The following is a 16,133-nucleotide window of genomic DNA, read 5'->3' on the forward strand; positions in this document are numbered from 1 at the left end:
TGTCACGTAATGCATATAAAAATACATCTTCTATTTATATGTTTTTACATTAAGACACATTTGTTCATCGCCTATTTACACTATAGTTACATGTCTGTGTTTTCTGACACCATTGTAGTAGGTAGGAACGACACGAACAGGATTGGCCTCTTGGTTACTGTTTTCACCAGGGATCTAAAAATAAAAATATAAATAGTTAAAAATATACATTTCTGGCATAAAATTGTGCATGAATACTTAATTACACCTTAAATCAACAGGATGATGTCTTTACAGAAAATGAATGGACAAATGAATGAATGGATGAAATACTCTTCTTATCTTGTAATGTTAATTTTTTTCTCCAACGTACAATGAACGCATTTAACCCATCTGTGGCAGTGAACACACACACATACTAGTGCACTAGGGGCTGTGAACACACACCCAGAGCGGCAGGCCGCCATCCCTGGCACCTGGGAAGCGTTTGGGGGTTCAGTGCCTTTCTCAAGAGCACCTCAGTCGTGGATTGAAGGAGGAGGACAGTGCTGTTCATTCACTCCCACCGCCCTCCGTTTTTCTACCGGTTGTGGGGATTGAACCAACAACCTTTCAACCCTAAACCCTCTTTTCTAACCTAGGGTGACCAGACGTCCTCTTTTACCCGGACATGTCCTCTTTTTTAGACTTAAAAAAATGTCCGGGCGGAATTTCACAAACGTCCGGCATTTTGTTTTTCTAGAGCTTACATAGAACTTCGAGAAGTTTCGTTCACAAACTAGTCCCGCCCTCCCCGACTCCGATTGGTTCGCTTGAGTGAGAAGGGGGCGTGGTGAAGTAGCCTAAAATCTTCTGATTGGACGGTCTGACTGTAGAGCTACCGTTATTGGTCGATAACCTTCTCTGTAAACATTTAATTGGTCAGTCTGCACGTCAGTAGTCGTCCACCCCCCCGAGACGCGTCCTCTTTTTCACCATCTCAGATCTGGTCACTCTATCTAACCATTAGGCCACTGCCAGTTGAGTTGATAGTGAGCAATGAGGTATAAAAAGGATCAAAAGATCATCACTGGTAATGTCACCTGAATAGTGCTGATGTAATTGGGCTGCCAGAACCCACTGTCAGTGTATTCACTGTTGGCATCGTTTGCTGTAAAAAACAAACCAAAAATAAGATAATTAATTCTATATTTTATCATATTCAAAGCCTGTCACGGCCATCGATTTTCATACTGTATATAGACCATTGGCTCCTCAGACTAATTTCTCTTGGCAGGAGTTTTAATTTGAGTTATTTGTGCTTCATTCGCACCAAGGCGTTGTCATTAGTGATGAGTTTTTCCTACATTACATCTATATAACATTGTTAAGCCAACCCGTTTTTGATCTAATAAACACTTTAAATCCCCTCTGGTCCACTCTCAGCAACGATCCTGGCTTTAAGTAAGGCTTAACTGAAAGTCTAACTGAAAGTGAAAAGTGTGTGAGAGTGTATACAGCTCACCTTTGGGCTCAGTAGCATATCCAAGGTTATCCTGCCCCTGTCCTTCCCCAGCGTGTGGGGCCTCCTCTATCTGAGATCTCGAGTGTGCTCTACCAGAACAATCAAAACCTTTTAGCAGCTCACCGACAACAAGGAGTCTTCCAGAAAATGGAAGTCCCATGTCTCCTGAGCTACAAGGCTAATATAGCTAACAAGTAACAGAAGCATGTTAGATTTTAGAAATGGAAAACAGTAAAACAGTGGTCTGCCAGTACTTAATCCTGAAGGAGTCTCTTTAAAACTGCAAGGTCAACTTTATCATGTCTTTTACAAGCTTCAAACAATACATCATGTCTTTTACAATCATTTTCAAATATATTTCTACAAAAACATCTCAGTGCTAACATATTATTAGAAGTCCAATGGGTGTGCTAGCAGATATTAGCGTTGTGACTTTATACTTTTTATTTTACTGCAGGTCTCTGATGGTTTGCTGTAAAATATCAAACTTTACACATTGGTCACATAAACCTTTTAGCTGTAGAAGCACATTTTTTTCAAATTACTTCTTTGCTGCCAGTTTTACATACCTTGCTTGCTCCTGATAGTTTGACTCTGAAAAGAAGAAGAGAAGTAAGAGTATATTAACCTCAGAAAGCTACATAATGCTCTTCCTCACCCTGAATAAAGCTATAGAATTATCATGTGACCTGGATATTAACCCCTTTCCCCTCACACCCTGGACTAATTTGTACACTTGCATTCATACTGTACCTCGTTCCCCTGTAACTTCATGATATCTGTTCAATGACTGATACCCAGAAGCACCCATAATATATAATATACTCATAAAAGTGTAAAGTGTAAGCTAATGCATAATATACTCGTATTAAGTGTAAGCTAAGTCCTCAGAGTGTGAATGCAGAGCAATCACTCCCTGAAACTTTTCTACAACATGGGCCATTTATGTGGATACACCTTAATAAAATGGGAATGGTTGGTGATATTAACTTCCTGTTTGTGGCACATTAGTATATGGGAGGGGGGAACTTTTCAAGATGGGTGGCGACCATGGCGGCCATTTTGAAGTCAGACATCTGACTGGATCCATCTTTTGTTTTTTAAATGGGAACAGGGTCATGTGACACATCAAACTTATTGGGAATTTCACAAGAAAAACAATGGTGTGCTAGCATTGCGCTAGCCTCTGCTAGCATTGCTCCTGTGGTGTTGCTATCAGTGTGTGAAGAGTGTGAGAAGAGACAATCCAATCACAATCCATTGACAATCCAACACAATGGGCAGCACTTTGAACACATTTTATAAGTGGTCAGAAACTTGTAAATAACTCATGAAAGAATAAAGTTACGTTAAAACCAAGCACCCTTTGTTTTTCTTGTGAAATTCCCAATAAGTTTGATGTGTCACATGACCCTCTTCCCATTGAAAAAACAAAAGTTGGATAAAAAATGGCCAACTTCAAAATGGCCGCCATGGTCACCACCCATCTTGAAAAGTTCCCCCCCCTCCCATATACTAATGTGCCACAAACAGGAAGTTAATATCACCAACCATTCCCATTTTATTAAGGTGTATCCACATAAATGGCCCACCCTGTAGCCCGAACTCACTCGCTTTTTTTCTCCTTTTGCAGCACAAGACAATAGCGATAATGATGAGGATCAGAAGTGCAACCGCGCTGATGGACACTGTCACAGCTATCAGCACGGTCCGGTCCTGGGACACTGGCTTCTTCTCTGTGATTAGGATGAGAAAATAATTAGAAAATTAAAGTGATATCCATTTATTAAAAAATTGCACTATATCACCTTGCATTTAACCCTTCCCTGGCTTATGTATCAAGACTGATTACTCATGTCATACAGACAATTACGGCGGAGATAGACTATAACCTGCTGTTTGCTGTAATTATATGTACAGGGTGTTTGTTAGTTAACTCTTTCCTGACTTATGATGCATGCAATCAGTGAGATGCTGGTTTGTTTTGTGCCAGGTTACTCAGTAATACCTTACCCCACATTATAGTATTTATTATATTTTTTGAGTATGGTTGGATAGAGTAGGTCCTGTTGATTGTGGCAATACGTGTACGATATATGTAAATTAACCCTTTCATTAGTTATGAAGGCTTAATTGCGTTCAAGATGTTATCTGACTAACGTTCACGGTGGCTCCTGTGGGGGTCTTGAAAATGGAAGAACATGGTATAGAGGACTAACAAGGTATGTAGAGCATCAGATGGACTACAGTCTGTACTTGTAGATCTACAAAGTGCACCCATATGGTGAGTGGAGCTGATAAAGTAGACAGTGAGTGCAGAAAGGAAGAGGCTGATCAGTGTATGTTTGAACAGGTGTGATCTTATTACTGTAAAATTCGTGGAATTGGTGGTCACTCTAATCAGTTCTGTCAGTTTGCTAGTATCAACACTACTCACCAACAGTGAGAAAAACAGCGCTCCGTTGAGGCGAGGTCAAGGCTGGTATGGATGCCAAACATTCCACGGATGTGTTTCTGAGCGCTGTGAACGTGAGAGTGCTGTTGGAGTTGAACAGAGTGCCTACTTCCACAGAGCTGGTGTTAAAGAGCTCTTGGTCCACCAACGTACCATCTGAAGTCCATGAAATCTGTGGAGTGGGAAACCAGCCCCTCGCTACACACTGGAAATTGACCTGATCTCCCTCTTTAGCGGTCCGGTTCGTCCCTACAATCTCCACAGAGCCACTCTCTGGACACAAGAAGCAGAGGACAGTCAATTAGCAGCAGGACAGTCCTAGTCATCCAGACAGACTCGTCCTGTACCTTACTTACTCACTGAGATGGATTTGTGTGCTTGATTTAACACTGTGATCTATACTGTGTGCCAACAAATAAGTGATTAACTTTTTTTTCCGAGGTGTAACTCTGTGATTTCCCATGAGATGCTGAAAAGTGCTGACCACCGAGGAGCGCTAGAGCAACACATTTGTAAGTGAGAAGGCTTATGGTGCACTGGAAATATCAAAGTGATGTTTGCTGCATCAATATCCAATCAAAACAATCCAATAGTGTCACATGATGCTCAAAGCCATATCTGTTTTCTACGAAGCCACACGAGTCTGTGATCACTGCCCAATGCTAAGCAATGGCTGGAATGGTATAAGCCCCCCAGCGTTGGACTGTAGAGCTGGGGACCTAGGCTCTCTGGAGTGATGGAGCTTGCTCATCACCCAAATTTACATAGTGGAGTTTCTTCAGTGCTGAGCCAAGAGTAGCAACGACAGAGGCTCTATTCTCCTTATTACAGCTCAGTGGAGCATCACTGTATTCTTAAAGCTGTAGATATAATATGTAGTGTTCCTTTAAATATATAGAAGAGCACTGACCAGTCGAACTGGATGATCTGAAAAAAGCCATACATCAGCTTGAGACCACAAAGCCCAATGCCAATGGTATAAAGCCCCCAGCACTGGACGGCAGAGTGGTGGAAGTATGCTGTCTGGAGTGAGGGACCTCCAACCAACACCTTCGGTACATGCCATCACTAATCATTAAATGCGATAACATCTTCACAGCCATGTTCCAACCCCTAATACCAGTTTTCTAAGAAGAATAAAGACTCATGGAGAAGTACAGAGCCACTCATGAGCCTTAGGTCATCCTGAGCAATGCTAAACGTTGGCTAGAAGGCCTTACAGCTCATTAGCATTGGACTGTGTTCTCTGGAGTGATGAGGCTCCATTCAGTACCTGCTATTACTAATCGTGGAATGCAATCAAATCCTCACAGCAATGCTCCAACATCTTCCCAGAGGAGTAGAGGCTTATGGTTTATTTAAGTGTTCTTATAGAATCGAAATCAAGTTTCTGGCTTAGAAAGACTTGAGCTAGGGTCCATGTAATGTGCAATTATACAAAAGTGAAGTATACGCTATTGAGTAAAACCTAGTATTGAATTTGGCGCTGAAAGAGCCTCATTTGAGACTCAGCTAAGACTTGCTTAATGAAATCGACTGCTACTTCTTAAAGAGAAATAACGGAAAAGGTGTTTAGATACAGAACTCATTACCAGCGGAACTGAAGGAGTAAAACGAAGCTCGGTTTGTCAGGATTGTCTTTACAGATTAAGATATCAGCCCTCTTCAGTGCGTGTAACAGCTTCCTGGATGGATCCAATAATAACAGCTTGGATCCCGCTCTCCCCCCACCCTCACCCCCTGAAATGATATAGAGTCCAAAACGTAGCTTTTGAACTGCACTTGTGTAACCGGGCTGTTTATTGTACTCTTTGTCATTTAGAGCCCATTTTGGACCCGCTTTCCACTTTTTCATCTGCGGCTCCTGTGGGAGAAGCGCTGCGCTGGGAAAAACGTTTAATCCAGAAGAAGTATGAGGACACTTAGCACTGTCATGTCCTGATGAGAAGCCATTGTGAGTGTTTACACGAAGCCCACAGCTAAAAAAAAAAAACTTTAATCACATTCTTCATAGAGGCACAGCACTGCTAGCCTGGTGTGTGTGTGTGTGTGTGTCCAAACCAATACGCTTATCCTTTTACGAGTTTTCTTACATTCTTTGTTGAAAACCCAAAGATAAACGTGGTTAAGTTTCCAACAAAAGTCAAAGCAATGGTCAAAACTGGCACAAAACCTGAGTCCTTCTGAAAGCCTCAACAATTCCATTTAACAGTTTGCTTCTGTATTTCCAGTGCTCTGTTTTTGCTCTCGCTTTGTTTCCGAACAAATTGACACTAACAGACCCCCCACACACCTGTAAAGTGCAGTTTTAGAAGTTGATTACGTTTTCTTTGCTCTTCTCGGGCCATGTCTCAAACACATTCGATGACGTTGGTGTCTAGGCTCTGGGGTGGAAAGTCTAGGGGTGTCATGATGGGGTGAAAGGTCAGGACCAGTGACTGACAGTGGCCCTAATATAAAGATCATTTCTAAAACGTTGAGGGGTGGGTTTACATGTGGCCCAAAATCACTCATGGTACCCTTGGGCCAGTCCATTTTTCAGAGAACATTCACAGTGTTTGCTTTTGTGTCTATTTCCTTTTAGAGCTTCCAACCAGCTGCACATACTTTCCGTGGATTTTGCACGTTCTGACGTTCAGGTGCTGTGACTGTGGCCTGGTAAGGCATCTTCACAGTACTGTACGTCCGGTGTGTGTGTGTGTGTGTGTAAGTGAGCTGGAGCTGTGCTCTAACTTCTATTTTGACACTTCACTGGAACCAATCATCCATGAGCACATTTGCTGACTTGTTCTTTGAAATCCCAGGGTGTGTAATTTAGCCTCCAACGCTGTCAGAGCGGACCTCTCCTTACACCTCCCGTGCTGTCCAGCTAATAAGGACATTAATTAGTAAAGATCTGTAGCATCATCCAATCTGGGTCACGCTCCATCATATTTGGACCTTTGGGGATTCTGCCTTGTAGCTGAGTTGTTTGTTTTACCTCGAAGTGAATAAACTGCGAAACGCCAAACCGCTGCGATAACAATCAACACACACATAAACACACAGGTATTTACCCTCGCCACCCCCTTCACAACACAACTCCAGATCTCCAGCTGCTTTGAGGGCACCACTTGGGGAAAAAGGCTTATAAATGGTTTACAGTTTTGGTTGTATGTTTGGCTGTGAATGCATTAAAAGTCATTAATAATCATCTGTTTTAACCCATAGACAGAAAGTGCGACGGTGACCTGCTGTTTGCCAAATAGTGAACCCACATCTATCTACACTGTTAAACCTCAGATCTCTGGATACTTACCTTACTTTATCTCCTCCATCCATCGACATTAACTCATTATCACATATCTGTTAACAGTTTAACCCTTTAACAACTAAGTGTAATGAATTGACCTCAGTTAGAGTATGTTTTTAGACACTGATGATAATGTGGTGCACCTTGACATGTGAAATTTCAGCTTATTCTTCACCTCGACATTAGAGGAAAAAGAGGTCACTGTCTCCCTTTTTATCTCTGGGTTACATATGATTATTAATGAGTTTTAAGGTGTTTACAAGCTAATTAATAAGCCTTTATTAAACAGATTTTTAAGCCACACTGTAAAAAACTGCTGTAAATTTACAGTGAGTCTGCTACAGTATTTTACTGTAAATCACCGTATTTACAGTAAATTATTGTATTATTCAATTACAGTAATATGCCGTAAATTTGAAATACAGTAGTGCTCCTGTAAAAATACGGTAAATGGCAGGGAACTCTGCTGCCAGTATTTTACTGTAAATCACAGTATTTACCGTAAATTATTGTATTACTCAATTACAGTAATATGCTGTAAATTTGAAATACAGTAGTGTTCCTGTAAAAATACGGTAAATGGCTGGGAACTCTGCTGCCAGTATTTTACTGTAAATCACAGTATTTACAGTAAATTATTGTATTATTCAATTACAGTAATATGCCGTAAATTTGAAATACAGTAGTGTTCCTCTAAAAATACGGTAAATGGCTGGGAACTCTGCTGCCAGTATTTTACTGTAAATCACAGTATTTACAGTAAATTATTGTATTATTCAATTACAGTAATATGCCGTAAATTTGAAATACAGTAGTGTTCCTGTAAAAATACAGTAAATGGCTGGGAACTCTGCTGCCAGTATTTTACTGTAAAATTTACAAATTTTTTACAGTGCGTTTATAAACCTTTATAAGTGTAGTCTTATTCTAAAGTGATAACCCTTTAAAGCTCCACCACATATTTTGAAGTTACATAATAAGGGGGCAGCCATGGCCTCAAGGTTAAGGAAGCAGGCTTGAGGGGGAATGGTAGATGGTTCAATTCCCAGGACCAGCAAATAAACATTCATTTATGGCTGAAGTGCCCCTGAGCAAGGCACCTAACCCCCAAACTGCTCCCCGTGCGTCAAAGTGATTGGCAGCCCACTGCTCTGGTTGTGTATGTATTCACTGTCCCTAGTGTTTGTGAAGAATTGCTCACTAGCGTGTGTTTGTACTGCGATAATAAACCCTGTGAGCTGACGTCATTTTCTCATATTCATCCACTCCCTGAGTCTACTTCCCCATTTCTGCCTTTAGAGGTGTGGTCTGTACTAATGTACAAATGTACACTTGTAGGAATGTCTAGTCAATGCCTGTGGGCAGTTGTTTCCACTCATAACACACAAGGCTCCTATCTTTTTGAAGGAGGAAAGATTTTAAAACCAAATCAAAGCTTAAAGCCATTTGTAACATTTCAAACCATTTTAGAATTTACTCAGACATCTGTCAAATGACAAAAATTAATATAATTTCCCTGCATTTCTCTGTTTAATGATACTCCTCTGTGCATGACTTAACAACAACAAAGGAAAACAGCAGGCGTTTTCGTGTTGGCTAATGAAGCTAACTAACAAGCAAAGAAGCTAATTAGCCACGTTACATGATTTAGATTGGCATCAAATGACTAGAAAATGAGGAAAATGAACCAGAACTACAGCCGTTCTACAGCAGTTCTGCCCAATGTGTGTCACCACGTTTTGAGAGGGCAGTGGAAACCCAGCATGACTGGTCATTAGCAGAGTGGGGCTACAAAGCAAGTGGCTAGTGCCCTGTGTTGATAAGCTCAGTCTGGTCATCTGCATTAACACTGATCATTGTAGATCACATAAAACCGCATTCATCTGATCAGCTTGGGGTTGTAACTTAATATTGGTGTTCAGACAGTACGCACTGACACAGTGACTGTAGGTTACATCAGGTTTTTCACCATCTTTGCGGTACAAAGTGCTCCAGCACAATACGTGCATCATTTGAACAGTGTAGCGTTTACAGAGCCATAAAGATTTAAGAATTACCTCAGGATTTCACTGAGCTCTTATTTATTCTTAAGAAATGGCTTTAGGATATGGATAATGTTCCGTTAAATACTGTTTACTGTTTGACATTAAAAAACACTGTGTAGTATTTTAACCTGAAAATTACAGCTTCAAATTTATTGAGATGCACCACTGGCCTGTAATGGGAAGGACAGAGCCTCTGTTGTTGCTAAAACAGGCTCGGCACTGAAGAAACTGCACTATGTAACTTTTTGAGGAGGGTAGAAAACCACACCTCACCTCCCTCCCCTTGATTTTGGGACAGTGTCTTAAAAAATTAGACTCTGCAACTGGAATCTAGGAGCAAAAATATCAGATCTTCCATAGTGTTACTTTAACGTGAAATGTACCATTAATGATACTACACTGTAAAAAAATTTCTTGTAAATTTTACAGTAAAATACTGGCAGCAGAGTTCCCAGACATTTACTGTATTTTTACAGGAACACTACTGTATTTCAAATTTACAGCATATTACTGTAATTGAATAAAACAATAATTTACTGTAAATACTGTGATTTACAGTAAAATACTGGCAGCAAAGTTCCCAGACATTTACTGTATTTTTACAGGAACACTACTGTATTTCAAATTTACAGCATATTACTGTAATTGAATAAAACAATAATTTACTATAAATACTGTGATTTACAGTAAAATACTGGCAGCAGAGTTCCCAGACATTTACTGTATTTTTACAGGAACACTACTGTATTTCAAATTTACAGCATATTACTGTAATTGAATAATACAATAATTTACTGTAAATACTGTGATTTACAGTAAAATACTGGCAGCAGAGTTCCCAGCCATTTACTGTATTTTTACAGGAACCCTACTGTATTTCATATTTACAGCATATTACTGTAATTGAGTAATACAATAATTTACTGTAAATACTGCGATTTACAGTAAAATACTGTAGCAGACTTGCTGTAAATTTACAGCAATTTTATACATTGTATAGCTACTGCATAAAAATACACTGAATTCAATATGTGGGGTCTTTACTTTAGCCACTTAAACCTTTATATACAAATGCATATAACCTCTATGTCCACATATTTATGGACACTGATTTGAAAAGGTTTAGTTGTAAGTTGGGTGCATTGCAGGTTTTCAGTTGCTCTCACAGTTTGTACAAATTTTACTCAGAGTATTTTTGGAGCATTTTTATTGGTCCACAGCTACAGACCCACCTTGTACGCTCAGTCTAGCCGTCACTTGATCGCCGTTCAGGATCTGACAACTGACTTGGCCAGAGTCGTTTCGGGACACGTTCCTAATGATAAACTCCCACTTGGCTTCAGCAGCGGTGGAATAATCCACGACAGAGAAGCGTTCACTGCTGTTCAGCACGCCGGTCGTCTCCACGATGGTCACCACCAGACGGCTGTTCAGTGACCAGTTCATCACCGTCCAGCCCGGCTGCCGTGTGCTGCAGTTAAACTTGGCGTCAGAACCTCGGAGAACCAGCGCAGTCTGGGGCTCCAGCTGCACCTGAGCGGTCACCCCTGAGGAAAACAGAAGACAGCAGCATTGCTGTGGTCACTCTTACCTGAAGCACACGGAGTGGGGAGTGTCCAAATCATGTAAAGGTGAGGAAGAAGTACACTCTGGGAAGGGACTAGATGTTGGGACATTGCTGTGAGGATTTGATGGCATTCAGCCATGAGAACACTAGTGAGGTCAGGTGCTGGTTGGGAATGATTAGTTCTGGATCACGAACACCTCTCCCTCACTCCAGGATGGAAGTTCCTGTTCTCCACAGCCCAAAGTTGGAAGGCTTTATACCTCTGGAGCTATTGCTATTATAACATTAGAGAAAAGCCCCTAGACATTGTAGATAAAAGGGTAATGGTGGCTTGTTACTAGGGCTGCAACAATTAAGCCACTACATTTTTTGAAAAATGGATTAGGAAAATAATTGGCCACATATTTCATTATTGATTACCTGCTCTGATATATCTCCTGTAGTAACACAGATAAATATCCAATCCATATTCCAGATGTTTTGATGCAGTAGTCCAAAGGCAGTAAGTATAAAACCCCTCACCACCACCGCCCTAAACATACACCGCCGTCTTCTTACGTGAAACATGGTTGGTTTATATATTTTACCTGGACATATCTCCACATCATGAGGGAGCAGCTCAGTTCTAACATTCACTGTGTTCCTAACACTCTCACAAATGATGACTAAATAATGGCATACATAAATATGTATGTATAAACCAACAAATCAATTCATTTATATTGTGGGTTCAAGTCCCGCTCCGGGTGACTGTCTGTGAGGAGTGTGGTGTGTTCTCCCTGTGTCCGCGTGGGTTTCCTCCGGGTGACTGTCTATGAGGAGTGCGGTGTGTTCTCCCTGTGTCCGCGTGGGTTTCCTCCGGGTGACTGTGAGGAGTGTGGTGTGTTCTCCCTGGGTCTGCGTGGGTTTCCTCCAGGTGACTGTCTGTGAGGAGGGTGGTGTGTTCTCCCTGTGTCTGCGTGGGTTTCCTCCAGGTGACTGTCTGTGAGGAGTGTGGTGTGTTCTCCCTGTGTCTGCGTGGGTTTCCTCCGGGTGACTGTCTGTGAGGAGTGTGGTGTGTTCTCCCTGTGTCTGCGTGGGTTTCCTCCGGGTGACTGTCTGTGAGGAGTGTGGTGTGTTCTCCCTGTGTCTGCGTGGGTTTCCTCCGGGTACTCCGGTTTCCTCCCATGCTCCAAAAACACACGTTGGTAGGTGGATTGGTGATTCAAAAGTGTCTGTAGGTGTGAGTGTGTGAGTGAATGTGTGAGTGAGTGTGTGTGTGTTGCCCTGTGAAGGACTGGCGCCCCCTCCAGGGTGTATTCCCACCTTGCGCCCAATGATTCCAGGTAGGCTCTGGACCACCGCGACCCTGAACTGGATAAGGGTTACAGAGAATAAATGAATAATAATTCATTCATTCATTCATTGCGGTGGGTCTGGAGCCTACACGGAATCACTGGGCAGAAGGCAGGAACACTTCCTCGAGGGGGCACCAGTCCTTCACAGGGTGACACACACTCACACATTCACACCTATTGATACCTTTGAGTCGTCTGTCCACGCTTGGACGTTTTTGGACTGTGACAGGAAACTGGAGCACCCGGAGAACACAACAAAAACTGCTCGCAGACGATCACAGGAGCAGGGCTCGAACCCACAGCCCCGGGATCCTGGAGCGGTGTGAGAGCAACACTACCTTAAAGTAATAAGCAAATAGATTGATTATAAAATACTTGATGAAGCCCCATTTTTACTAGGAGTCCAATACGTAACTGTAAAGAGCAGTACTGTATATTGACAGTAGTCTACGGAGAGTTAAGCTATAATTGTACAGCTATACATTTTATAAACACAAAAATAAGTAAGGCTTCTATTACTTTACAAACGACAGCATATTCGTGGTAAACGTGTGAGAAGTGTGCTCCAGCCCCCAGTCCTGAGCTGAACTGATTTCACTGTAAAAATTGTGCATGTTGTCTCCTTAACACTGTAGCTCCGGAGCGAGCTCAGGCGCCGCTGCGGTGGCCTGATAAACATAACAGCGCATATTAAAGGGTCTAATCACTTCCTGAGAAGGGAACGCAGTGATTAGTGAAGAAAAAGTGGGCCTTCCTCAAGCTGGAGTGATGAATTAGAGCTTCAAAGGCAGCTGCAGTCGCTCTCCTGTGCATGATGAACATCTCATTTTACTGCTAGCATCGCTATCCATCTGACAGAATAAGACAAGACGATGGAGCAGCACTTTCACAAAACAAACATTAACGAGAAATAAACAGAAGCAGAACGCTGAGTGCGGAGAATTTCAAAACAGCGGCGACTCCTTCCTGATTTGCCTCGACCAAACATGAGGAATATAAACTGAGTATTTTAGCTGGTTTAAAGCCGTAGGGATTAAAGTCATATGAATAATCCCAATAAACACACTACAATAAGTTTATCAATATTACTGACTGGAAAATAGTCCCAGGTATTATCCTCTGTGATACTATTCAGGAGTTTTAGTAAGTAGTGAGGAGTGTGGTGTGTTCTCCCTGTGTCTGCGTGGGTTTCTCCGGGTGACTGTCTGTGAGGAGTGTGGTGTGTTCTCCCTGTGTCTGTGTGGGTTTCCTCCGGATGACTGTCTGTGAGGAGTGTGGTGTGTTCTCCCTGTGTCTGCGTGGGTTTCCTCCGGATGACTGTCTGTGAGGAGTGTGGTGTGTTCTCCCTGTGTCTGCGTGGGTTTCCTCCGGATGACTGTCTGTGAGGAGTGTGGTGTGTTCTCCCTGTGTCTGCGTGGGTTTCCTCCGGGTGACTGTCTGTGAGGAGTGTGGTGTGTTCTCCCTGTGTCTGCGTGGGTTTCCTCCGGGTGACTGTCTGTGAGGAGTGTGGTGTGTTCTCTCTGTGTCCGCGTGGGTTTCCTCCGGGTGACTGTCTGTGAGGAGTGTGGTGTGTTCTCTCTGTGTCTGCGTGGGTTTCCTCCGGGTGACTGTCTGTGAGGAGTGTGGTGTGTTCTCTCTGTGTCTGCGTGGGTTTCTCTGGGTGCTTCGGTTTCCTTCCACACTCCAAAAACACACGTTGGTAGGTGGATTGGCGACTCAAAAGTGTCCGTAGGTGTGAGTGTGTGAGTGCGTGTGTGTTGCCCTGTGAAGGACTGGTGCCCCCTCCAGGGTGTATTCCCACCTTGTGCCCAATGATTCCAGGTAGACTCTGGACCCACCGCGACCCTGAACTGGATAAGGGATACAGATAATGAATGGATGGATGGACCATCTCATTTATTAGGATACCACAGCTGATATTTACAGATGAAAACAAAACACGACAAGGACCGTGATGATATATAACAGTAAAACAATAAAGGTCACGAGTGAGGCCTGTAGGCGCTGTGTCAAAGCAGAGGTGAAAGTAGATGTAGACAGAGGTGAACAGAGCCTGGAAGCACTTTCATGAGTTTTACACCTCTATTGTATCCCTCTCGTTGCATTCTGCCCTTTTGAAATCCGATATCTTTCAGGAACCTTTCCTTTTCTGAAAGGTGAAGTGGCGGTAAAGCAGGAGTAAACTGTGACCATGAATACTCACCCCCTGTGAAGAAGAGCAGGAGAGCAGTGAGGGTGAGAGAGTCCATGCTCCTTCATAAACGCACATAACAATCTGTAAAGCATGTTACACACAACGTTAACACGTAAACATGACGTTAACCGATCTAAACATCTACAGAGGCTTATTCCAACAAGCATCAGTTGTCAGCAGTGTTTGTCAATAGTCTGTTTCACCTTAGGAAGTGTTACAACAATTAAATCTCGTTGAAATAAGCTTTTATAGAAGGTTGTGTGTGTTGCGATGGAAGATGTAGCCTTACAAATAAACACCCAACATTTCTCACTATAGCATCTCTTAATATAAAGTAATGTCAGCCCTAAAGGCAAAAACATTTTCAAAGGGCTGTCCAAATAGGAAAACAAATAAACACGTACGCACACATATATTCTTACCTTAAGTGCTTGTTCAAGAAGGCAAACCTCCCGCAACTTCCTTTTACTTCACACAGTAGGTGTGGAAACAATAACCTCCGCTTAGTTCACCTAAAGCAGGCCAAAGTCCACCCGCCTGGCACCCTCCTTATCTCATGAAAGTGAGAAGAGCAGCCACAGTCGAGCTGTGATTTGCATAAGACTCAGCCATAACAACACCTCACACCGATGTTTACAAGGCACCGAGTCTTTACCAACATGGCGACCCGAGTGGTCTTAAAGGGGGACGACCACTGGGGGCTGTGACATCCCGACCCACCTGTTTACTCTAAAACCCTCTGGATGACGCTTCAGACATCCACCGAAACTGACACGCCCTCAAGGCAACCTCCACTCTCACTTCCAGCCGATCTGAAGCTCCACCCCTTATATAAGAGGCATATACAAAACACCTGCTGCAGACAATAACGCCCCAATCTGAGTCAACATGACGCAGCCAGGCTATTGTGTCTCGACTGAATGGAATCAAATCTCACCGTGCACTTTCTGCTCTTACTTTTGTTAAAAAGTCCAGACATTTTTTCATCTTCAAAAACTCTGCATATTCTTTGTGGACAAGGAAAACGTTCCCAACATGGCATGTGCGGATATAGGGATTTGAGCAGTTGGACTGTTTCCACTAGCCATTCACACTGAGCAGCAACAAGATTAAAACCACTGGCAGGTGAAGTGCACAACACAAATGGACTTGTTACAATGGCCCCTGTCCTGCTGGGTTTGGATGCTCTGAACAAAATATTATAACTGCCACAACATCCTCCTGTTCACTTTTTTTCTTATATATCACACTCTTCAACACGTGTTACTCACATTAACTGTGGATGATGTATTAAAGCCGGGCTTCCACCACTTTCCAAACCTTCTCCATAATTCATTCATAAATAAAACTGGTTCAGGATGTTGAAATGTAAAACAGTTCAGAGAGAGAGAGAGAGAGAGAGAGAGAGAGAGAGAGAGAGAGAGAGAGAGAGAGAGAGAGAGAGAGAGAGAGAGAGAGAGAGAGAGAGTGAGACTGAGAGAGAAAGAGACAGAGAGAGAGAGAGAGAGTGATTGAGACTGAGAGAGAGAGTGATAGAGACAGAGAGAGAGAGAGAGTGATAGAGACTGAGAGAGAGTGATTGAGACTGAGAGAGAGAGTGATAGAGACAGAGAGAGGGAGAGAGTGATAGAGACTGAGAGAGACAGAGAGAGAGAGAGAGAGTGATAGAGACTGAGATAGAGAGTGATAGAGACAGAGAGAGTGTGAAAGAGACTGAGAGAGAGAGAGAGATAGAGACAGAGAGAGAGAGTGATAGAGAC

At 42.6% G+C, this 16,133-nt stretch overlaps 1 protein-coding gene across 1 annotated transcript; it reads right to left on the reverse strand.

The window, feature by feature from the left end:
• Window positions 1-65: 65 nt before the first annotated feature.
• On the reverse strand, window positions 66-14,428 carry igsf5a (immunoglobulin superfamily, member 5a). Its single transcript, XM_066651812.1, has 8 exons — window positions 14,383-14,428; window positions 10,508-10,822; window positions 3,921-4,211; window positions 3,094-3,219; window positions 2,053-2,077; window positions 1,484-1,572; window positions 1,062-1,129; window positions 66-174 (listed from the first exon to the last, which is right to left on the reverse strand). The coding sequence occupies exons 1-8, from the start codon at window positions 14,426-14,428 to the stop codon at window positions 76-78; spliced, it is 1,059 nt and encodes a 352-aa protein (XP_066507909.1). The 3' UTR covers window positions 66-75.
• Window positions 14,429-16,133: the final 1,705 nt, after the last annotated feature.

Source organism: Hoplias malabaricus, chromosome 18 (assembly GCF_029633855.1).
Source record: "Hoplias malabaricus isolate fHopMal1 chromosome 18, fHopMal1.hap1, whole genome shotgun sequence".
NCBI classification, from domain to species: Eukaryota; Metazoa; Chordata; class Actinopteri; order Characiformes; family Erythrinidae; genus Hoplias; species Hoplias malabaricus.

Excerpts from the sequence above, each read along its gene's own strand:
- igsf5a (XM_066651812.1), bottom strand. The coding sequence starts at position 14,428 with ATGGACTCTCTCACCCTCACTGCTCTCCTGCTCTTCTTCACAGGGG. Across the intron at positions 1,573-2,052 it reads AACTATCAGGAGCAAGCAAG|AGCACACTCGAGATCTCAGA; the intron begins GTATGTAAAACT and ends TTGTTCTGGTAG. Across the intron at positions 175-1,061 it reads ATTACATCAGCACTATTCAG|ATCCCTGGTGAAAACAGTAA; the intron begins GTGACATTACCA and ends TTTTATTTTTAG.